Source organism: Molossus molossus, unplaced genomic scaffold (genome assembly GCF_014108415.1).
Source record: "Molossus molossus isolate mMolMol1 unplaced genomic scaffold, mMolMol1.p scaffold_m16_p_6, whole genome shotgun sequence".
Taxonomy (NCBI): domain Eukaryota; kingdom Metazoa; phylum Chordata; class Mammalia; order Chiroptera; family Molossidae; genus Molossus; species Molossus molossus.
In genome coordinates, this window is record NW_023425399.1 from 59,435,193 (window position 1) to 59,460,482 (window position 25,290).

The 25,290-nt window shown below is 35.6% G+C and overlaps 1 protein-coding gene across 2 annotated transcripts; it reads left to right on the top strand.

The window, feature by feature from the left end:
- The first annotated feature begins 11 nt into the window (after positions 1-11).
- CEP76 (centrosomal protein 76) lies at positions 12-24,821 on the top strand. 2 transcript variants are annotated; one of them, XM_036244297.1, is made up of 12 exons: positions 12-237; positions 1,190-1,345; positions 3,250-3,331; positions 3,955-4,179; positions 6,019-6,204; positions 7,452-7,549; positions 8,168-8,296; positions 15,940-16,128; positions 19,574-19,740; positions 21,067-21,400; positions 22,096-22,313; positions 23,457-24,821. In XM_036244297.1, exons 1-12 carry the CDS (start codon positions 175-177, stop codon positions 23,593-23,595), a joined length of 1,986 nt encoding a protein of 661 aa, XP_036100190.1. In that variant the 5' UTR covers positions 12-174; the 3' UTR covers positions 23,596-24,821. The 2 variants fall into 2 exon arrangements, with proteins under 2 accessions (XP_036100190.1, XP_036100191.1); XM_036244298.1 differs by lacking the exon at positions 15,940-16,128 and having other exon boundaries at positions 124-237; positions 23,457-23,688.
- Positions 24,822-25,290: the final 469 nt, after the last annotated feature.

Consider the following 25,290-nt stretch of genomic DNA (forward strand, 5'->3'; position numbering starts at 1 on the left):
CCCCTCCGCAGGCCTGACGCGGCGCCGCGTTCTCCCAGAGCTGCGCGGGGCGAGTGGTTTCTCCGGCTCTGTGCTCTTCTGCGACTAACGCTCTGGGGCGGGGCGGGGCGGGGCGCGCCGCTCGGTTGGAGCGCCTGAAGCGGAGAGAATCGGCGGCGAGACGCCGGCCCCAGCATGTCGCTGCCTCCGGAGAAAGCTTCTGAGCTGAAGCAGCTCATCCACCAGCAGCTGAGCAAGGTGAGGAGCCGCGGGCTCTTCTGCCCGCCTGTGGCCCCGAGTGTCCAGCCTGTGTCCCTGGGCCCGCCGACTATGGCACCTGTTTGCCGGGGACTCGGGTTTACAGAGTAACTTTCTAGCCTCGATAAGAGAACAAACCCAAAAGAAAGTGCTAGTGAGAGTCTGAGGTGATAGAATGGCGACAGTATTATAGGACAGTTGTGAAAATGTAGCGTTTATCTAGTGATTTTTGGACGTCAAATCGAGTATATAATTTGTTTTTGGATCAGGTTTGTATTCAGAGGTCAGGAATTGGAATTACTTTAAAGGTGAAACCTGATGTGGCAATTATGTTGAACCAAATCATCGATTCTTAAAGAAGTCATTAAAGGATTTGTAATGAAAGTATTTGTGGTACTTCAGAGCTAAAAAATAATATTGTGTGTTTGAGGTGTTCAACGGAAAGCAATAAGCTGAAGTAATAAAAGCAACCGTTCATTGTGCACTTGTATGCCAGGCTTCCTGCTCTTCAGCATCTTTTTTCTAAGCCTCACAATCTTGGCAGGGCACTCCTTGCCCCAGATTCATAAAGGGTAAAGAAGTTAACTCTAGGTCACATGTAATAAGTTGAAAACGGAAATTCATACTTGGCTGCCTCTCCGTCTGTGTTCTTTTGATTATACTATACTCTCAGAAGGTTGTTTTGGTTGAGTGTTAATTGTGGGGAAATAGTAACAAAGGTAGTAGGGACTGTTTCTAAAATTTGCACTGTTTTTATGTTATTTATATATATTTTTAAAAGCTACCTTTATTCTCATTTAATTCTGTTAACAATTTTACATTTACTATTAGCTGGGGATGATTTACTATCATTCTGCCATTAATTTTTTTGTCAGTATTTTAAAAAGACATTAAGAGGCAATATTTGACTGCTTTGTAATGTTGTAAATTATAATGCGAGTTTTCTACGTAGATGGACGTCCATAGCAGAATAAGAGAAATCCTTGCTGATACAATACGGGAAGAATTAGCTCCTGATCAACAACAGTTATCAACAGAAGATTTGATCAAAGCTCTTAGACGTCGGGGAATCATTGATGATGTGATGAAAGAACTTAATTTTGTTACTGTGAGTAATCTTTTAGGGGTGAAATTTGAGAGTAGAAATATATATTGGGAATCTCTCCTTTTAGTTAACACCACTTTTTTTTTTTAATTGATTTTTTAAAGAAAGAGGAAAGGCGAGGGAGAGAGAGAGAGAGAGAGAAACATTGATGAGAGACAACATCATTTGGCCGCCTCCTGCATGTCCCCCACTGAGGATTTGGCCTACAACCTGGGCATGTGCCCTGAACGGGAACCCAACCTCTTGGTGCACGGGTCAGTGGTCAACCACTGAGCCACACCAGCTGGGCAGTAAAACCACTTTAAAATAAGATCATTTTAGCCCTAGTCAGTTTGGCTCAGCAGTTGGAACGTCAGCCTGCATACCAGAGAGTCCCAGGTTCGGTTCCTATAGGGGCACATACCAAAACAAACCAAAAAAAAGATAAGATTATTTTGTTTAGTAATATCCTTGTTTCAAGTATAAGGTAATATGCTCTGACCCGTATGGCTCAGTTGGTTGAGCATCATCACTGGTTCTATTTCTGGTCTACCAGAGGCTACCGATCAAAGTACAATCTAATGTAACAAGTAGGATTATGTATCAATGAAATTGGAGTTATATACCATAATTCTCACTATAATGACAGAAGTTTCTCTTCTTATTCATTAGGTCTGTAACTTGAAGTATACATGTTTTAGTCAAATTAGTTCATAATCTGGTTCTTTTTCATTAATATTGTTCTGTATATATATATTTTTTAAAGATTAGGCTTCTTATTTTTATAATAAATGCTATTTTGGGACAGTATTCTCTGTGATTAAGAAATGATCAAATTAAGAAAATAATTATCTGTGTAAGAACCTTCAGATCTTTTCATACAAGTAGGTCAGTAGTGGGATGATATAGCCTCTCAGTGCACAAATTAGTAAGTAGGCTTTCTTTTGAAAATGAGGCAATAATGAGAAACTGTGACCTCAATACTGGGTAATATAATGTAAAACTTGGATGGGCTTTATAATACACCAGGGAATAAGTATCTTAATACAGCATCCTTTTTTGGTTTTTGAGGTTTGTAAACCCATTTGGTATAAAAGTTGACCTAATAACAGCTTTTGCTGTGTGAATGTACTTCCTTATTAAAATCAGTTCATGGTAGAGTCATAAGCCTAATGTTATATGAAGTTTAGAGAAAATTTAACCTTGTTTAAGGTATTAGGGATTTGTTTTTAGCATTCTGTGGACATTGAAGACAGTTTAATTTCCTTTTGTTGTTAATCCTCACCCAAGGATATTTTTTCCATAGATTTTTTAAAGAGAGTGGGAGGGATGGGGGAGAGAAAGAAAAAAAAAAAATCTATGTGAGAGAGACAAATCTATTGGTTGCCTCCCTCACACACCCCACCTGGGCCAGGGATTGAACCTGCAACCCTTCCGTGAGAGGCCCAATGCTCTAACCATTGAGCACACTGTTCACGTCCAGGGTGATGGTTTCATTTCTTTCTTTTTTTTTTTTTTTTTAATATGTTTTTATTGATTTTTTTAGAGCAAGAGATAGAAACATCAATGTGAGAAACATTAATCTGCTGCCTCTTGCATGCCCGCCTCTGGGGATTGAGCCAGAAACCTGGGCATGTGCCCTGATTGGGAATCAAACCAGGATCTCTCAGTCCATGAGACAATGCTGAATCCACTGAGCCACACCAGCTGGACTGATTTCTTAATAGTAGACTTTAGGAGTGATCAGTTGCACCACCTCTTTTGTAGGCTTTTCATTATTTTAATTATGGGAGAAAAATAGGGGTCTTTGGGGGGAGGATTTATCCTGTTTACTTTTGGTTTAGTTCTTAGTTCCATTATTGGCATTTTCTTGCTTAACTATAATTTTTGTTTTCTAATTTGTTTTGGTTTTCTTTCTGCCTTCCTAGGACAATGCTAATCAAGAACTCCCTCTCTCTCCAAAACAACCAGTTTGTTTTACTGATAGACAATCAACGTTGTTAAAAAAAAGTATGTGTATTTTTTTTAACATTTAGTTGTGAATAGTACTGAGGATAGCTGTGCTGTCGTATTTAGTATTTGATAGAAAACACTTCGGTTTTTTCCCAGAATTAAATACAGTTTTGCAAGTAATCATTCAAAGAAAACTTAGATTCTGTTTTCCATGAAGTATAACAGAAGATTTAATATATAATACAGTGGAAACAAAAACAGGACCACCTATTTCTCATGTTTTAATAACATATTTTATAAAAGCTGTGTAGCTTTGGTTTTTTAATGGAAATATACTTATCTCACAAGTACACTTCGCTGAGTTGAGATAATTGACTGTGTTGGTTTGTGGAGGTGAAGGAATGTTGGATAAGCAACAAACAGCAAAGGATCCTAAACCTTGGCTTTGATTTCGTTCTAGCTGGGAGAAAGTAGGTAGAATGTAAACTCAGAAAATGGTATCATATTATGTATTTTTTCTTCCTTGGGTGAAAATGGTCCTGGTATATAGTAAATGTGTTACTTTTTTACACCACCCTAGTCTTTGGTTTTATTTCTGTCAAATTATTATTTTCTATTGTCTTGATCACATTTCTTAAGTTGTTTGGCAGTTTCCTCATATATATTGCTACACTTTACAGCTAATATTGATCCAACACGGAGGTATCTTTACCTTCAGGTTTTGAGTGGAAAAGCTTTCTTGGAACATCTACAAGAACCTGAGCCTTTACCGGGACAAGTTTGTTCAACTTTTACTTTATGTTTGCATTTTCGAAACCAACGTTTTCGTTCTAAACCTGTTCCATGTGCCTGTGAACCAGATTTTCATGATGGCTTTTTACTTGAAGTACACAGAGAAAGCTTAGGTAAGGAACAGTAATAAATTATCATTTAATTGAGTAAATCTTTGTGAGGTTTCATTGCAGAGCAACGATAACTTTTGCTATAAGGAGAGATTTATAATGGGTGACTCTCCCTCCCTAGCCTTTTGTTTTATTTTTTCCCCACTGCTCTTTTCTATATAAACTACTTCTTGCTTTATTTTCTTCTAATTAAATTTCCCTGAAGATTATTTTGTGACCATTTTAATGGTTGGTTATTTAGTAATAAACACTTAAATGCATATTAGGTGCATGGTACTATGCTAGGCTAGTCCTAGTGGGGATATAGAGGAGAACGAGACATGATCCTACTTATTTATGAAAGATGACTATGTCTATGATACTAGCTAACTTTTTTTTTTTTTTTTTTTTTATCCTCACCCGAGGATATTTTTCCATTTTTTTGTACAGATAGAGTGGGAGGGAGAGAGAGGAAGGGAGAGAGAGAGAGAGAAACATCGACGTGAAGGGACACATCGAGTGGCTGCCACCCGCACGACCAACCAGGGCCGGGGACAAACTGCAACCGAAGTACGTGCCCTTAGTGGGAACCGAACCCGGGTCTCTCCGGACCGCAGGCCGACGCTCTAACCACTGAGCCAAACTGGCCAGGGCGATACTAGCTAACTTTTAAAAATCAAAGTTTAGATGTGGTACTCATTTTTAAAACTTTGAAATTATGATACTTGATTATTGTAATTGTTTTATACTGTTTCTTCCTGTAAAGTTATTTTATACATTTTATTTTACTTAAAAAATTGTTTTTCGCCCTGGCCAGTTTGGCTCAGCGATTAGAGCGTCCGCCTGCGGTCCGGAGAGACCTGGGTTCGGTTCCCGCTAAGGGCATGTACCTCGGTTGCAGTTTGTCCCCGGCCCTGGTTGGTCGTGCGGGTGGCAGCCACTCGATGTGTCCCTTTCGCATCGATGTTTCCCTCTCTCTCTCTTCCTCTCTCTCCCTCCCACTCTGTCTGTACAAAAAATGGAAAAATGTCCTCGGATGAGGATTAAAAAAAAAAATTGTTTTTCTTTATTGATATTAGAAAGAGGAAGGGAGAGGGAGAGAGAGAGAGAGAAACATTGATGAGAGAGAACATTGATTGGCCACCTCCTGCATGCCCCCACTGGGGATTTGGCCTACAACCTGGGCATGTACTCTGACCAGGAATTGAACCGGTGACCTCTTAGTGCATGGGTCAACCACTGAGCTACACCGGCCAGGCTATTTTGTACATTTTAGTTGCCAGTGTAGAAATTTTTATATTTGTAAACTTAGCAAAGTTGTAGAATTATACCTTCACAATTTTAGATTACTAAAATGGCTAATGCAGTACTACAATTTATTATTTTTTTTCCTGATGAAAAATGTTATCTTATTGAGGCAGTTAAAGGCTTAAATTGCTAGCTCCAAGGTGCTAGCTCTTTCAGTTTTAGGTAGATAATATAGTGATTATTTCTGGAATTTTAGGGATTAAGGTAGTTTGGGAATTAATAGTGACATATTTGAATTATCTAAGTAGCATATAGTTTAGGAAGTACTTTTAATGAATAGAATTATCTCTTAGAGATCAGAAAATACCAATATGCATTAAGTTGTAAAATAACATCACAATTCTACCAGTTCTCTTAAAAGTTATGAGAAATAAGATTGTACTTTTATTCCCAGTCTATTGCATGCTTTCTGAGACATTACTAAATTTTTCTATTTGGTTTTATATAAGTTTATTAATACTTTCCAGTAAAAGTATTTTATGTTGGCCTATGTAATATGTAATATTACATACTGAATATGTAGTGGGTAATTTTTTTGTTTGTTTATATTGCTAGGTGATGGAACTAGAATGGCTGATTCAACAACAATGTTATCAATAAGTGATCCAGTTCATATGGTGCTAATCAAAACAGATATATTTGGTGAGACCACTCTAGTAGCATCCTATTTTCTTGAATGGCGATCAGTTTTGGGCTCAGAAAATGGAGTAACCAATCTTACTGCAGAACTTATGGGTGTAGGTATGATGATTAATATCACTGTTACCTATTTATAGCTCCAGTTTGTAAATACATTCTATATTTTTTTAAATGTCTTTATAAACCAGGAGGCAAACATGTCAAAAGAATTTCTTTAGAATTACAATTGGACTTCAGTGTTGTTATCTTAGAGAATAGTATTAGTGTAGAACTTCACAGTCATTCTGGTCTGTCCTAAAGAAAAATTTTTGAATAAAGAAATTTTGAGAGGTTTTTTGTTTTCAGATTTACTTGATTATAGATAAGGCTGTAAATAATAATTAAGATTCTACACACATACATACATATGCATGCATGCATACACAAAAGACCTCCATTCTAGCACACCCCAGGATATAGTGCATCCCCATTAGTACCAGTGGCTTTCTATGGAGTAGATTTTATTCTACCCTTTTACATGTGGAAAAGTGGCACTCAGAGTTGCTAACTTGCTCAGTGTCAGTATCAATAATAATACCCTTTGAGGACAGAGATGGTGCCTCTTATTTAACGTTGTCTCCTTGGACTCTTGCATACTACTTGATATGTAATACATATTTACTAATACAATGATAAACAAAATAAAAGCTACCAATGTTTTATGCATAGCATAATGGAAATACTTTGGTATTGCAACTTAGTCACAGAGGTAAGCTGACCATTGGACAGTATAGCTTTAGTAATACAGATTTTGATAAATCAGACCCTGAATGTGTTTTTACTTAAATAAAAAATTGAGAAAAAAGTTGTATGCAGGATGTTTATTTTCATCTGTGATACTCATTTGTTTTCTAAGTCTTTAAGTATAAACATGGATTGAAAATTTGAACTCACATGTGATATGGAAAATAGGAAGGGATAAATGGGAATTACTATAAGTGATAAGGAGTATAGATATTTTCTGAGAATGAACAGTTGCTTTGACTTTGGTTTTAAATGTAAGTGTGGTTGGTATTATACATTTAATTAAGATAAAAATTAAGACTTTTAAATGCTTTAGGTTGAAAAGTCACTTAAAATGCAATTAAGAAGCTAAGAAAAAAGATAATATTCCTAAAATTAGATGAAGGCCTCTGTGCCAAGTAAAAACTAATTTGATTTGGTTCATTTTTAATATGAAGATTAAAGGTGATGTTAAATATTTGTTCCGTGTAAGTGGTAAAGCAGAAAAGTTTAAAATTATTTTGGTTGACTAAATATGCATAATCTTGAAACCTCTGAAGTTCTAAATATTTATTTATAACTTACAGGCACAGAATCAAAAGTTTCTGTGGGAGTTTTAAACATAAAACTTGAGATGTACCCACCACTCAATCAAACATTATCTCAAGAAGTAGTGAGCACACAGGTAAATAATTCTGAATTTCTCTTCTTTGTGTAATTGTTTTTATAGTATGTTTACCTGCTGATTGTAGAAAGCACTCTCTTTTTAGAAAATTATGATTTGTTAATTTTTTAAAAAAATCCTCACCCGAGGATATTTTTTTCTTTTAGAGAGAGTAGAAAAAATGGAAGGGGCGGGGAGAGAGAAACATTGATATGAGAGAGACAGCTTAATTGGTTTCCTCCTGCACATGCCCTGACTGGGGCTCGGGATTGAACCTGCAACCCAGGTACATTCTCTTGGCCGGGAGTCGAATCTGAGACCCTTCCATGTGCAGGCCAACGCTCTAACCACACTTACCAGGACATACAATTTGTTAGTTTTAAGCAAGAGAATGACAATTTGAGTTAATATTTTAAAATGTCTTGGGAGAAAAAGATTACTCTGATGTTGTATGGAGACTGGATTATACTGGGGGAAGTGTAGAAATAGGAAAGTCAGGAGACTCTTAACAGATGCTATAATGGTGGCTTAGATTAATTAGGGTAGTGGTAGAGATGAAGAGAAGTGCATAGATTTATATATTTTATAGTAATTAAGGAGAATGAATAGAAATTGAAAAAACATTTTTTTAATTTCAAGCTTGCTTTGGAACATCAGAAAACTGCAGAGAAAGAGCGATTGTTTCTTGTATATGCTAAGCAATGGTGGAGAGAATATTTGCAAATTCGACCCTCACACAACTCACGACTGGTTAAGATTTTTGCTCAGGTTTGTAAATTGTATTGGAAAAGCTTCACTCCTATATTTCATATTTACTGTTTTTATATACACTTGATTTAACTTGTATTTGTAAAATGTACTTCTTCCAGAACAATGGAAATTTATTTGTAAAATACAATGCTACTTTTGTAATACTCTTTTTCACTGCGTAAGTGATATAATGCAATTTTTATTTTATTTTGCTTTTCATTTTTGTTTTTAAACTCTTTTTTTGAAAAATTTTAATTTAAAGTAGATGAAAACCCTTTTGTTGAACTTTGAGTGTGTCCGTGATTGATGCTTAGTATTAAATAATTAACTATTAGAACATTTTGCAATTTTGTATGTAAATTCAACTATTGTGTGCAGAATTGGAGCTCCGCATATATATTTTTTCTAGTTAGGGTTTTACTTATTTATTTTTTTAAGACAAATGTATAATAATTTTTTTTTTTATTTTATTTATTTTATCTTTTCATTTTTTTATCCTCACCCAAGGACATTTTTCGATATTTTGTTCAGATAGAGTGGGAGAGAGGGAGGGAGGGAGGGAGAGAGAGAGAGAGAAACAGAGAGAGAGAGAACCATCAACGTGAAAGGGACACATTGAGTGGCTGCCACCCACACGACCCAACCAGGGCCAGGGACAAACTGCAACCGAGGTACGTGCCCTTAGCAGGAACCGAACAGGGTCTCTCCAGACCGCAGGCCGACGCTCTAACCACTGAGCAAAACCGGCCAGGGCTATAATAATTTTTTATAACCAAGATTCCTTAAGCCAATGACCAATAATATTTAACTTCAGCACTTCAGCTATATATCTTTGCCTCTGTTTTTTTTTGTATTCTAAGCCCATTAACAAACCAACATTAAATATATGATTAGATCATATCTTTTTGTAACTTGTGAGCTATTCAGATACTCTCTATATATTTAGCCTTATAGATGCATTTGGATTATATTTCTTAGATCCTGTGCATTCGTCTAGATTTCCCTAGATTTTTAGAATAGGCTAAAAGTGTTTCAATTTTTAGATGAAGGACTTGGGAATGGGAGATCCTAGTTGACTAGTGGTGAAAATGAAGGACATGGCTTCTGACTTGACAACAGCATTATCTATACATTGAATAACTGGGCAGTCTAGGTAGCAGTGATATCAAATCAAGAGCAAAGAGAAACCAATCGAAATGTAACTGGTTCCCTGCTATCTAGTTAGTCTGAGGTGAGCATGTACTTTGCCATATGGAATGGGACCAGAGAGACTGGAGTGGGGGAGCGTTGCAGGGAGAGTAGATCAGAGAATGGCAAATGAAAGAAGAGGAGGAAAAGGATTGGATATTCAGCTAAGGCAATCAAGGAACTGAGATTATCTTTTAGGAAATATTACTTAAGTTCCTGTAATAGAATTTATTGTAAGATTTGAACCATGTAAGGTCATTTAATCTCAATGGTAACCCTATAAGATTGTCAAGTGGCCAGGCATTGCTGCTTTTTTGCAAACAGCATGAAGGAGAGAGAATTGAAAAGTCTTTTCTAAGTTCAAATAGCAGCTCAGTCACGGCAAACTATTAAATTGCAGTTTTAACTATTGCTCTTTGGTTTGACTATACCATCTCTTTCCATATATAAGAGTAAATAAAATGTTTATCTTATTTATGTTCCCTTCCCAGTAGTGTTTTTTGCTGCTACTTCCTATGTTTGGCTAGATATGAAATTAAGAAACAACAGCAGTTAATTAAGGCATCAATCTAATTACAAAAACTATAGTTGTAAATAAAATTATTATTCATGGTCTGAAAATGAATTTACAGTGCTTCCATGTACAAGAGGAAATAGTATACAATAGCACTATACTGTAGAACTTTCTGCATTGATAGAAATGTTCTTTATCTGCTGTCCAATGTGGGTAACCTCTAGTCATATGTGGCTTTTGCGCACAGAGAAAGGATTTGGCTAACATGATTAAAGAACTGAATTTAAAATTAATTAAAATTTAAATAGCCACCTATGGTTAGTGGCATTCTATTGAACAGTATAGATTTAGAGGTTGAAATACTGAAATTTTCTAGATATTTAAAATAGTTTATGGATATATATTTAGGTAATATTAGAAATATTGCTATAATTAAACAAGTAATGGTATATTCCTGTATTCCAAGGTACTACTATTGATGACTTGTTTAGGGCAAATGCATCCATTTTTTTAATTTACATTTTCATTTCTTTCTTGCCTGTTAGTAGAGTTGTAAGAATAGGACAAACTGGCCCACATGGGAACTAAATTACCTTTATCCTAAGCAAACATCAATAGAATTCCCAGGGTTATCATACTTAATAATCCATTGTTTTTTTTTTTCTTTCTCACTAGCTGGTTTTGCTTTGGTACAATAATAACTCACTTAGTGATAGCTTTTACATTTTCTATGCAAAATTTTTTTAAATAAGTTACAGAAATTGACCTCAAGAACATTATGGTTTTATTTTTTCTATCACCATTTATCCCCTCCATCCCCTCTCCCTGCTTCCTTTAAGACCATTGAGGTGGGTTTTTTCCTTGTTGTTGTTAATCCTCACCCAAGAATATTTTTCCATTGATTTTTTAGAGAAAATGGAAGAAAGGGAGGGAGAGAGAGAGAGAGAGACATCAATTCAAGAGAGACACATCAATTGGTTGCTTCCCGCACGACTCCGACGGGCAGGGATCGAACCTGCAATGCAGGTGTACGTGCCCTTGACTGGAATCAAACCCATGACCCCTTGTTTTTTAGCCTGATGCTCTAACTGCTGAGCCAAACCAGCCATGGTAAGACCATTGAGTTTTAAGAAAATGTTATAAATCATTTGAAGATTGAGGCTATCCTTTCAATGTTCAGATTATGATTTTAGGACTTTTCTCATACTATACTAGATTATTTGTAATGATGAATTAATGTAAAACTAATCCAAGTAATGGTTTTCTAATTCCCTCCAAAATTAGAATCATGATTTTCTGTTTTAAAAAGCAGTGCCTTTGCTCTGGCAGGTGTGGCTCAGTTGGTTGGGTGTTCTGCCATGCACCAAAAGGTTGCCAGTTCGATTCCTGGTCAAGGCACATGCCCAGATTGCGGCTCAATCCCAATCCCCAGTAGGGGGCTTGCAGGAGGAAGCTGATAGATGTTTTACTCTCACATCAATTTCTTTCTTTCTCTCTTTCAAAAGAAATAAAAAAAAATTTTTTTTTTAAAGTAGTGCCTTCCGAGAGAATTAGAGAAAAGGATCTAGGGCCCTGACTAGAACCTGAGTTGTTTCCGGATTTATTAGTTTCACAAGTCAGTCAGTTCCATTCAGTCTTTAAAAAAACTAATCAGTACTTCAAAACACTCTATGCTTAAATTCTTTTTTTTGTCCTTTCTCTGTTCCTTAGTTTCCTTACCTGTCCTTGGTTTTTCATTCTATTTAAGCTCTTCTAATTGATCCCTTCATTTTGTCTCTATTTCTGACTCCTAAGATAGCATCAGAAAATGGAGATTAAGAGACCACCATGACGATGCTGGAGTGAGTGGGGCAAGTCGGGACAGGGGGAAAAAAATCAGTGCCTCTTAGAGTTGAGAACTGTGGGTATGAATGGAAATCATAATAGTCATTTTGCTTTGCATCATATAAAAATTCAGTCTTACTATAATCAAATAATAGGTGAGTTTTTTTTCTTACCTAAACTATGGGATTATATTGGAAAAGTGATGTTATTGTGGTATAGAAAGACATTGGTGGTTCTAATAATTCAAACAGGTGTGTTTCTGTTGGCTAAATTAGGTCATATTTTTGAAGAACCTTGCTATAATAAAGACTTTTAAATAATCTCCGAACTTTGAATAAAAAATGGCCCTTTGAGTTTATCATTTCAGTATTCATGAAGTTGGGAGAATTAAGGGCTTTGGTAATATTAACTCTAAAAGCACAGTGGTGGAACCTTGGCCCGGTAGCTCAGCTGATTAGAGCATCAATGCCATACGCCAAGGTTGTGGGTTTGATCCCCAGTCAAGGCATATACAAGAATCAGCCAGTGAATGCATAAATAAGTAGAACAACAAGTTCATGTTTCTTTCTCTCTCTCTTTCTCCCTCCCTTCCTCTCTCTCTAAAATAAAAGCACAGTGGTGGATAGTCATCAGAGATTCTTCTATGAATAGTAGTCATTAAGTTCAAGTGCTAGGATACATTCTGTATTTAAAATGTAAGATGTTGCCCTGGCATGTGTGGCTGAGCAGTTAGAGAGTCAGCCCTCGGACCAGAGTGTCTCTGATTTGATTCCTAGTTAAGGGCACGTGCCTCGGTTGTGGGTTCAATCCCTGACCCCAACCACAGTCATGTGGGAGGCAACCAATCGATTGAGGCAAACATCTCTCACATTGATATTTCTCTCTCTCCCCCTCCTGCCCTCCCACTCTATCTTAAAAAAAAAAAAAGGAAAATATTCTCGGGTGAGGGTTAAAAAAATAAAATAAAGTAAAATGTAAGATGTTTTCCTAAAATAATTTTCAAAATTCCACTTTCAGTTGACTTGGTTATAACAAATCATTGTTTCCTCTGGGTCTCCAAGTATAATGGAAACAAGTTAAAAATGAGCTATGATCATTATTTTATCAGCTAATCAGAGAAGTTATTTGTTCTGTCTGGATATAATTATGTGTGATAATATTAAAGGATACTTTGGCTTATATCTCCTTTCCATTCCCCACCCACCTGCCTATCCTTTTCATAGAGGATTTTTTTTGTCTCATTAAACTTTGTTTTAATGGGTCTCAAAATTCGGTGACATTTTTGGTCAAGTTTCCATTAAAAAGTACTGATTTTAAAAAACTAATAACTTAAAAACTGCTACACACACACACAAAACCAAATGTTCCATAAAATATTCTTTCCTTCTGAAGGTTTTATGGTGCATTGTAATCATTAACCAGTCTTTTCTATTAAACTTAAATGGCTAATTGAGACAAACAGTTCTGAGACCGTTTTTCCACCACTGATTAAGACTGGGGTGGCAGGTATTGGGGATAATATTCATTTAGCCTTCTGAGCTTTCTGGGCGGACTTGGTGACTTTGCCAGCTCCAGTTGCCTTCTTATCCACTGCTTTGATAACACCCACAGCAACTGTCTGTCTCATGTCACAAACAGCAAAGCGGCCCAGAGGGGGATAGTCAGAGAAGCTCTCAACACACATGGGCTTGCCAGGAACCATATCAACGATGGCAGCATCACCAGATTTCAAAAACTTAGGGCCATCTTTCTCCTTTTTCCCAGAACTACAGTCAATCTTCTCCTTCAGCTCAGCAAATTTACAAGCAATATGAGCTGTATGATAGTCCAGCACAAGTGCATGTCCAGCACTGATTTGGCCTGGATGGTTCAGATTAATCACCTGAGCTGTGAAGCCAGCTGCTTCCATTGGTGGATCATTTTTGCTGTCACCAGCCACATTGCCACGACGAACATCTTTGACAAGCATGTTCTTGATATTGAAGCCCACATTGTCCCCCGGAAGAGCTTCATTCAAAGGCTCATGGTGCATTTCAATAGACTTTACTTCAGTTGTAACATTAACTGGAGCAAAGGTTACCACCATGCCGCGTTTGAGAACACCAGTCTCCACTCTACCCACAGGGACTGCCACGACCTGCACAGCTAGTAGAACCAGACCTGAGGAGGGGTGACAGGAGACATTATACAGAGAAAAGCTGGGGCCAGGAGGGGCACTGCTCTCTGATGGAGGAACAGTGATCCTGAGCTAGTTCAGCATGTTTATTATATAGCAATAATGAAGGGGGAAAGTTCAGAAGCTTCACTATCTTCAGACAACAGATGTTTCCACTAGCCTCTGGGCTCAAGGTCAAGACTGTCGATACATTCTTGCCCATGCCTCAGAATGCTCATCAAGAGACCTTGGCCCAGCTGCCCTCCACAAGGGACAGTACCAATGCCACCAATTTTGTAGACATCCCAGAGGGGCAGGCTTGTCAGTTGGACAACTTGGTGATAGGATGCAATTCAAAGCTTCAAGCAACGTGGTTTCCCTGGCATTTGCATCTTTACAGGTGACTTTCCCTTGAACCAAGGCATATTAGCACTTGGCTCCAGCATATTGTCACCATTCTAACCAGAAATTGTCACAAATGCTACTGTGTCAGGGTTGTAGTCAATTTTCTTAATATGGGCTCTGACATCTTTAACAATTTCCTCGTATCTCTTCTGGCTGTAGGTCAGCTCAGTGGAATCCATTTTGTTAACACCAACAATCAATTGTTTAACACCCAGTGTGTAAGTCAGAAGGGAATGTTCACGGTCTGCCCATTCTTGAAAATGCCTGCTTCAGATTCACCAACACCAGCAACAACTATCAGGACAGCACAGTCAGCCTGAGATGTGCCTGTGGTCTTGGTTTTGATGAAGTCTCTGTTCCTGGGGCATCAGTGATGATCACATAATACTTCTGGTCTCGAATTTCCACAGGGAGATATCAGTGGTGATAGCGACTCACATTCAGCTTTCAGTTTATCCAAGACCCAGGCATACTTGAAGGAGCCCTTCCCCATCTCAGCAGCCTCCTCCTCAAATTTTTCAGTGGCTCTTTCGTCGATCCCACCACATTTGTAGATCAGATGGCCAGTAGTGGTAGACTTGCTGGAATCAACATGTCCAATGATGATGATGTTCATATGAGTTTTTTCTTTTCCTGTTTTGGGTTTGATTTAGTGGTGGTTTTCATGACATCTGCAGTAAAGCTGTTGTGAAAAAGCTAGAGGATTTTTTAAAAAACTTTATTGAGGAATAAATGACAAACATATGGTATATATTAAAGTGTACAATGTGATGATTTGATACACATATACATTGTGGAATGATTACCAAGAACAAGATAGTGAACACACCTGTCGCTTCACATAGTTAATTCTTTTTTTGTGTGTGATGAGAACGTATAACTGAAAATTTGTACCTACATCACCCATACCCTTTACCCTCAGCCCCTGGCAACTACCATTCTATTCTCTGTTTCTATGAAATAAGCTTTTTTTTTAAGATTCCACATGTAAGTGATTCTATACAGTATTTGTCTGGGTTATTTACTAAGTAAGCATAATGCCCTCAGGTTCAATCATATTGCAGATAGCAAGATCTCCTTTTTTTTATGGCTGAATGATATTCCATTGTATATGTATACCATATTTTCTTGATCCATTCTTTCATTGAAAGACATTTTGTTTCCATAAATTGTCTATTGTGAATAATGCTGTGGTGAACATGGGTGTACAACTATCTCTTTGATTTCAATTACTTTGGATATATATATCCAGGAGTGGGATTGCTGGATCATATGATAGTTCATGTTCTTACTATCAAAGGCTTTGGAGTTAGTTCAATATTTGAATCTTGGCCCTGTTGCATAATGGCCGTGGCATCAGTTTCTTCATCTATGAAATGCAAGTAATAGAGATGTTATGAGGATTGAAAGAGAAATTGTATGCATAGCACTCAGCACCTAGTGCTGGGTATAAGGTAAGCAGTTAGTGATATCCAGAATTATTTTATTCTTCATTAATGTACTCTGAGAAAAGGTTTTAAAATTGGAAATGATTAACCTGTCATTACAGATAATATTTTCCCCCTCTTCCTCCAGGATGAAAATGGGATAAATAGGCCAGTCTGTTCCTTTGTTAAACCACTAAGAGCTGGGAGGCTTCTGGATACCCCAAGGCAAGCAGCAAGATTTGTTAATGTCCTTGGTTATGAAAGAGCCCCTGTTATCGGAGGAGGAGGTAAACAGGAACAGTGGTGCACTCTGCTGGCCTTTCTTTGTAGAAACAAGGTATCCTATACACACAATAGAATTAAAAAGCAGTACAGCATAATTATTGTGAATTTATGGTGCATTTTTAAAAGGTATAGATTATCAACTTGAACAAGTCATAATCTTTTCACCATTTTTCTTAACATTTAAATGTCAACACATAAAGAAAAAATTTAGCGTCTTTATTTTCTCATGTAGTTTATTGTTTAACATGTGGTTTCTGTGAGGTAGGAATCTACAAGTACTGTTATGTCAGAAACCAAGATATAGAGGTAAATTAAAGTGAATTAGAGAGAGCACCAGAACCCACTACTGTGTTCTTCTAATACTATTCATGTATTAAAATTTACATTGATGATGTTTTAAAAAGAGAAAATGACAGCACAAAATGAATATGGAAGAAATTACTGGATTCATTGGTGTTTTGATTAGAACCACATATAAGTATATATTTAATAATTTATGTAAATATATTGATGTTAAACTTAAATGAATTTATTTCAGTCAACTAATTTTATAGATTAGGGATATTTCCTAATTTTATGTGTTCCAAAATGTTGATAATATAAAGACAAGTCAGACTGTCTTTAGCATTCCATTTCCATTGAAACAACAGAAAAAGACATTTATTGTGTTACTGTTTGAAACAATTTTGTTTACTCTGAAGTTGTGTAAATAATATAGATATTCACAAGGCAAGCTTATACAATGGAAGAGACTATGTTAGAAATTGATTTGTCAGAACTATTTTGTCTTGGAGATGGTTGAAAACAGTTAAACACTACTTATCAAAATTGTTTTGATTTATTATTAAACTGTAATTCCCAAAAGTTGTGTGTATGGATTTAAACATTTTTATTTCAAACATAAAAGGAATGGTATGTATTTAAAATTATTATATAAATAATATTTTTGCAAAGCAAATAATCACCCATTTGATTCACCATCTTATTTTGTTTAAGTTTGTTTAAAGAGAAGGCACATTAAAAAAAAAAAATTTTGCCCTGGCCAGTTTGGCTCAGCGGTTGGAGCATCGGCCTGGGGTCCGGAGAGACCCGGGTTCGGTTCCAGCTAAGGGCACGTACTTCGGTTGCAGTTTGTCCCCGGCCCTGGTTGGTCATGCGGGTGGCAGCCACTCGATGTGTCCCTTCACGTCGATGTTTCTCTCTCTCTCTCTCTCTCTCTCCTTTCCTCTGTCTCCCTCCCACTCTATCTGTACAAAAAATGGAAAAATATCCTCGGGTGAGGATAAAAAAAAAAAAATTTTTTTTTATTGATTTTAGAGTAGAGAGAGAGGAAGGGAGAGGGAAAACGATAGAAACATCAGTGAGAAAGAACATCAGTTGGCTACCTCCTACATGCCCTCCACTGGGGATTTGGCCCACAACCTGGACATGTGCACAACCTGGGCATGTGCCCTGATCGGGAACCGAACCCATAACCTCTTGGTGCATTGGTTGATGCTCAACCACTGAGCCACACTGGCTGGGGAAGAGAAGGCAATCTTAAATTAGAAACTTGAAAATTATGTAAAATATTTTTTCTGGCACAAACAACAGGATTACAACAGTGACAGTGTAATTTCACCCATAGTCCAATTACCAGTTTGTTTATGTCTTTTTATATTTTTATGTTTTTCTCCTGTTATGTATCATTTTTTCCATAATTATATTTAAGATATAAACAAATTTTTTGTCCTGTTTTATAATTTAGCATTATGCTATGAACATTTACCTCTGTGTTGCAAGTCTTTATGATGTCTATCTTTCAATGGCTATATAAACTTTTCTTGTGTTGATATGTAAAATCTACTTAACGATTTCCCTACTGTAGTTTTTGGCTGTGTTAGGTTTGCTTCCATTTTTTTTATATCATTGAGAATGATATTTTTCATTGAACATCTTGGGGTATATTGTTGGGATTTTTGGAAAAAAGATTAGTATAAAATCTCTATAGAAATTACTGGGCCTAAGAGCTTAGATATTATTTTTTTCTAAAGTCAATTTAATGATTATGAAATACTGTTTGTGTAATTACAGTTTATTAAAAAGCAACAGTGAAGAACCACTAATGTAAAATTGGGGGGGGGAGTGAAGATATATTATTCATTCTAATACTGAACTCAGTAGTCATTTTTACTTTTGCATATTAACTGTATACCTGTTCTTTTTTTTTTTTTTTATCCTCACCCGAGGATATTTTACCATTTTTTGTACAGATAGAGTGGGAGAGAGAGGAAGGGAGAGAGAGAGAGAAACATTGACGTGAAGGGACACATCGAGTGGCTGCCACCCGCACGACCAACCAGGGCCGGGGACAAACTGCAACTGAAGTACGTGCCCTTAGCGGGAACCGAACCCGGGTCTCTCCGGACCGCAGGCCGACGCTCTAACCGCTGAGCCAAACTGGCCAGGGCTGTATACCTGTTCTTAAATACATATCTTCATGTAATTGCAACCTTACTGTTTAATATTTTAATAATGTTTTTTCACAGAATGTATCAGATATTCTTTATTATTTTTGTAGTTTTTATAATTTTTTAAAATTGCGAGAGTAATCTAACATTATCAAAGAGAATTTAGAAAATAGAAGGGAAGCACTGGCCAGATAGCTCAGTTTTAATTAGAGCATTGTCCCACTATGCCAAGGTTGCTGATTGAATCCCTGATCAGGGCACATTCAAGAATCAACCAATGAATGCATAAATTAAATAAGTGGAACAACAAATTGATATTTCTCTTTCTCTCTCTGTCTTTCTCTTCCTCCCTTCCTCTCCCTCTCCCACTTCCTCTCTCTTGCTTAAAATCAATTTTAAAAAATTGGTGCCTGATAATAAAATGTCCTACCTTGGTAAACAAATTTTGTGCACTGGACAGTGTATCAGCCATGTACTAAAAGTAGTATTTTAATTAGATTTCAAAATAAACATTTTTAAAAAAGAAAATACAAGGGAAAATTATATGTAACCACCCTAATTGTAGCCATTGTTGGCATTTTGTTGTATTCCATCCAGTTATTTTCCTATGTATTTATTTCCTTAAAATGATCATATATAGGTACTATAACACATTGTTTTCAGTTTGTGTGTTTTTCCATTTATTTGCATTTCCTGCTCTGTGTTTTGTCAGTTTTTCCATGTTTGTTAGCCATTTATTTTTTAAATCTTAATTGCTTTTCTTTCTATGTTATATGAGTTCTTTATAAACTTTGAATCTGAATGTCCCCTCATAAAATATTCATGTTATAACTATTAGATTTGTGAGCTCTGACTTTGTAAACTAATTTAGGCTCTTCTAAATTTTGTATATTATCTTTCCACCTCTATTGTTTCAGCTTAACACTGGACTAATGATTAAAAGTGAAAAATATAATATGTTTTATTATCATTTTGTATTTAAATATTTAATGAGGAGACAATATGAAGGAACAGATACTTAATTTTTTAGTTCATTGTATTTTCTAGGGTGACTGTGAAGATCATGCTAACCTTCTGTGCAGTCTTCTTCTTGGATATGGATTAGAAGCCTTTGTCTGTGTTGGGACTAAAGCAAAAGGAGTACCTCATGCTTGGGTTATGACTTGTGGAACTGATGGAACCATCACTTTTTGGGAGAGTTTAACAGGACACAGGTTAGCTAACTAAGTTTACAAAGATATTAAAATGAAGATGCAAATGTTTATACGTTCTTTATTTATATTGATAGTACTCAAAGGTACAGGTTGATACTTTTAGTTATTACAGCCTTTTCAGTGACTAGGTAAAAATTACTTCAGTTAAAATATCTGTAAGTGCCTAGTGGGTGTAGCTCAGTCGATTGAGTGTCATCCCATGGACTGAGAGGTCCCAGTTCGATTCCTGGTCAGGGCACATGCCTGGGTTGTGGGCTCGATCCCCAGTAGGGGGCATACAGGAGGCAGCCAATCAATGTTTCTTTCTCACATCGATTTTTCTATCTCTCCCTTCTTCTCTTTCTAAAAAATCAATAAAAACATAGTAAAAAATATATATATATGTAACTAAACTTTAAGAAAATTTATATACATAAAATATTCTTTACCATCATAATATTGGTAAAAACATAAATTACATTTAATTTTATATAATTGGCATATGCTTTTCTGATGATCATCCGAAGCCTAAAAATAAAATCAAGTTGAAATTATGATTTCTTTTTAAAATTTGATATGGTCACCAACTCCATGTTGATAAATCCACTGGACATTTTTTTCCGTGTGTTTTTCTTTCTTATTTATTTATTTATTTTAGAGAGATAGAAAGGGAGAGAGAGAGAAACATCAATTTGTTGTTCCATTTATTTATGCATTCCTTGGTTGATTCTTGTAAGTGCCCTGATGGGGGATCAAAATCGCAACCTTGGTGTATTGGGACGATACTTTAACCAGTTGAACTACCCAGCCAGGGTGTTCATTCTTTTTGTCTGCTATCAGATTTTAGGAGTTAAATGCTTCTTCCTTTCTAGAACATTCTCTTTCCACTCTTATAGCACTATCTTTCAGTTTTCATTATTTTTTTCTGGCTATTCTCAGTTTTTCTTTATCGTGTCTTTAAATATTGGAGATCCAACAGCCCTGGGCCCTCTTCTCATTTTTCTGGGTTCTTTTTTTTTTCCTAGTTGATAATCATTTTGGTTAATTGTACCTCATAACATATAGCTAGATTATTTTAATTGTGTCATCTGAGATAGGTTTTTTTTTATTTTAACAATACATATAGAATATATTCTCATGTTATATTAGTCAAGTTGGCTTCTATAGCATAAGATATGCCATATAATTAATATAGAGTAATCAAATTATAGAAATATAAGAAGGAAAAATTATTATTAAAACCCTAATACTGGGAAATAGTTAGGGCTTTAAGTGTCCTCAGTAAGATATGCTGCCTTTTTAATTTTTAAGTTTTTATTATATAAAATTATGATTTACCTTTTTTAGGTACATCCACAAATCTACCAATCTCGATGAACCTCCAGCTGCTGAACAACCCAAACCATTGTATCCATATCGAACAATTGGTTGTGTTTTCAACCATCAGATGTTTCTGGGAAATTGTCAGCCCTCTGACTCAGTAGAAACCTGTGTATTTGATTTGAATGATGAATCTAAATGGAAACCCATGAGTGAAGAAGCAATTAAATCTGTGTGTGCTCCAGGAGCTACAACATCCCTTCCTCCTTTTCCACCTCTTTGTGCATCCACAATTGATGCTTCAGTAACAAGTAATGAAATAGAAATGCAGCTAAGGTTACTAGTGTCAGAACACAGGAAGGTAATTAACACTGGAATTTGTAGTTTTATGCTTTTTTTTCATTTGTTTATTTATAAACAGTTTTTGAGGGGTGTATATGATAGTGCCAGTCAGTATTCAAACCCTGAACAAAGCAAATACAGCCCTTAACCTTTATGATGCTTATAGTTTTGAAAGTCCTGACAGTTATATTCTGAGACTCAGAAATTTCTAAAGTCACCAATACTTCTAGAATTTATTACTTTCTTCTAGAATTAAAGAGTAACTGCTTAATAAATATTTAAGTTTAATTATATATGCAAATAGTCTATAGATTTTTCTCCCTTCCTACACCTGAATTTATAGTAGGAGCAATCAAATTAAGCAGATTCAGTTTTAATAACCTATAAAGTTAAACAAAATGTGACCTCAAATTTATTGACACTGTCTTCCATAGTAGGACTATTCCGTATGATCTTTTCTAGTGGATATTGAAGAAGTATAGAATTTGGAGCCTTCTCTACATCATTATATTGAATGTTCTTGTTTTTCGTTTAAGAATTAAAATCTGATACCTGTACTTTATTTTTTATTTCTATGTATTTATAATAATTAATAGGAAGTTTAAAAAAATTGACAGGTTATAAAAATCTTGGCATATATTAAAATAACATTTTTGTTATAATTGGCTTTTAAAATATTAATGTGTTTTACTTTTTCTCTTTTGATTGCTATAGGATCTTGGCCTCACTACTGTTTGGGAAGACCAGCTTTCCTATCTCTTATCACCGGCTTTGGCTTCTTATGAATTTGAGCGTACAACAAGTATATCTGCAGGCAATGAAGAATTTCAAGACGCCATAAGGAGGGCTGTACCTGATGGTCACACATTTAAAGGATTTCCAATACATTTTGTGTATAGAAATGCAAGGCGTGCATTTGCCACATGTCTTCGGTAAGATAGAATTTATGAATTTATAAATGTTTTTGGGTAGAACTCTTTGAAATCAGTTAGTTTGTTGGTTATTTAGAAATGACTTCAGAATCACATGGGGAACTTTTATAATTAAGACTTACTTTCCTTGCCCTGGCCAGTTTGGCTCAGCAGTTAGGGCATCAGCCTGTGGACCAAAGAGTCTCGGGTTCAATTTTGGTCAAGAGCAGATACTTCTGTTATGTTTCGGTCCCCGGCCATGGTTGTGGTTGTGCGGGAAGCAACCAATCAATGTGTCTTTCTCACATTGATGCTTCTCTCTCTCTTTCTCCTTTCCACTTTATCTGAACATAAATGGAAAAATATCCTCGGGTGAGGATTGAAAAAGAAAAGAGACTTACCTTCCTTGTCACAGATTGTGATTCATTAAGTCTGAAATGTAGCTTTTGATAGTTTGGGATGATTTTCCCAGAAATTTTAGTACAGTCTTAGTTGAGGATCTCTGACCTTGACTGATGTAATATTTTTAAATGTATAGATTATGAGGAAATAGTCTATAATTTGATTAGCTTGATTAAAATTACAGAGCAATTGGTAGCAAAGACAGGATTTTAAAATATTATTTACTTCTTTTTTTTGCATTCATCTTCAGATAGAGTGGGAGGAAGGGGGGGGGAGAAACATTGATGTGAGAGAGAGAGACATCGAGTGGTTGCCACCCACACAACCCCAACCGAGGTACGTGTCCTTAGCGGGAACCAAACCCAGAACTGTCTGGTCCCAAGGCTGATGCTCTAACCACTGAGAAAACTCGGCCGGGGCTAAAATATTATTTAAAATATTGACTTACTTGCCCCTGGTCAGTTTCAGAGCATCGGCCCGTGGACCAAAGAGTCACAGATTCAATTCCGGTCAAGGGCACGTATCTGGGTTGCAGTTAGGTCTCCACCCTGGTCAGGGTCATGCGGGAAGCAACCAGTTGTTGTCTCTCTCTCACATCAGTGTTTCTCTCTCTCTCTCTCTCGCCACCTCGCACTCTATTTGAAGATAAATGGAAAAATATCCTCCGGTGAGGATTAAAAAAAAAAATACTGACTTACTTGGAAATAATAAAATAAAGCCTATGTTTACTTCTTAAGTGAATACATTTTCTTTCTTCTGTAGGTCTCCTTTCTGTGAAGAAATAATCTGTTGCCGTGGAGACCAAGTGCGACTGGCAGTTCGTGTCCGAGTGTTTACTTACCCTGAATCTGCATGTGCTGTATGGATCATGTTTGCTTGTAAATATCGCTCAGTATTATAGGACTAATATCTCTATAAGAATATACCTGTATTTAATTGGAATTTTACACATTGTATATTAGTACCTGTTTAGAAGTTATTTTAAAAATCACAATCTGGCTTGTTATGTCATATTTCAGTTTTGTAAATACCTGTAGTGTGTGAAAAAAATTATGATGTGTGTATTTAAAAATTAAGGATGAAAAGCTTGTATAAATTTTAGTGGAATTTAGTATAAATTAAGTACATATTCTATTTTAATAAATACTATTTTGTTTATAAGTATTTAGTAGTTTAAATATGAATATAAAATTTACTCAATCTTTATATTAATAAGTGTTCAGAAAGATATTTGTCTGAGGGTTTGAGCCATAGTAATACAATATGATCATTATTTTTCTTAGATTAATGGGATTATTTTATATAAGTTAGGAGGAATTAACCTCACAACAGAATTTATTTATTACATAGGTTAAGAGACATTTTGATGAATTATCACTTTTGTGGTTTACCCATGGCCATAGGGATATTTGTGACTTTTCAGAGATTTATGGGAAGACTTGATACAAGAGTAGGTAAAAACTAGTACCGGAAAAGCATAAATATTAATGACAAACTTCACATGAAAGTATATGAATAATTTATAAGTACTTGTTAGTTTTATTCATTATAAAAATGAATTAGGTATTTTAGAAAAAATTCCTTATACCATTTTGTTGCAATATTGACAAATTGTTTTCTGTAATTAATATTAGTACCTGTTTAAGTTCAGGGTCATGTGGGAAGCAACCAGTTGTTGTCTGTTGTTGATTTTCTGTGGTCAAAGGATTCATTACTAGCTTTTTCATGGATTCCATCTTCTGAAAACACATTTAAAAAAATTATTTTTAATTTCAGTATGATAAAAACATCAGTATATATGTGACTAATCTAAATCAGAGAATAGTTGTGTGAGACCACTTAAAAACAATATGAGTGACTCTTTCCTGATGTTTGTTTTAAAACTGAGCAAGTTTTAAAAATTAGTTTTAAAATAAAGCAAGTTTTAAAAGCAAGCATATAGCAGTTTGACTTTTTTGTAAGAAGCTGCATAATGTAAGTGATAGGTTTGACTGTCAGTCAGCATCTCTGTGCACAGGTTTTAATATTGTCTTTAAGAAAGTAATTGTATACCAGTTGGCTCTGCAAGTTTTTCTTTTTATTACAATTTACCATTGTGAATATGATTTAATGTTTTTTAAAAAATGAAAACCCAAAGATATATTAAAATGTACTTTGTTTTATTTTGTATGTGAGAAATAATGATTTAACTTGTTTTAAAAGACTGAAAATATCCCTCGTCTTTGAATTTTTATTGAAAACAATAATGTTTCTTGTGAGAGTGACATGACTTTAGAGAATTAGCAAAATAAGAATTAAGATTTTTTTTATTCTGTTGCAGAATTACTCATAAAGCTATCAATAAAGAAAATTGCTTGTTAGGGCTAGGAATTTTCAACTTTGGGAACAAATTATTTATGAAGCATGTACTAAGAAGCATACTATATGAAGATCAAGGCTATATTATTGAGGCTGGACTTCATGTATTTATAAATGCTCCTTTGATATAAATTCTGAAATAAATTTTCTTTTTATGCACTATAATAGAGTCAGGCATGAATTAATGTTTGTCTTTAAAGATGGTTTATTTCATAAGATTATTTCAGTGCATTTATCA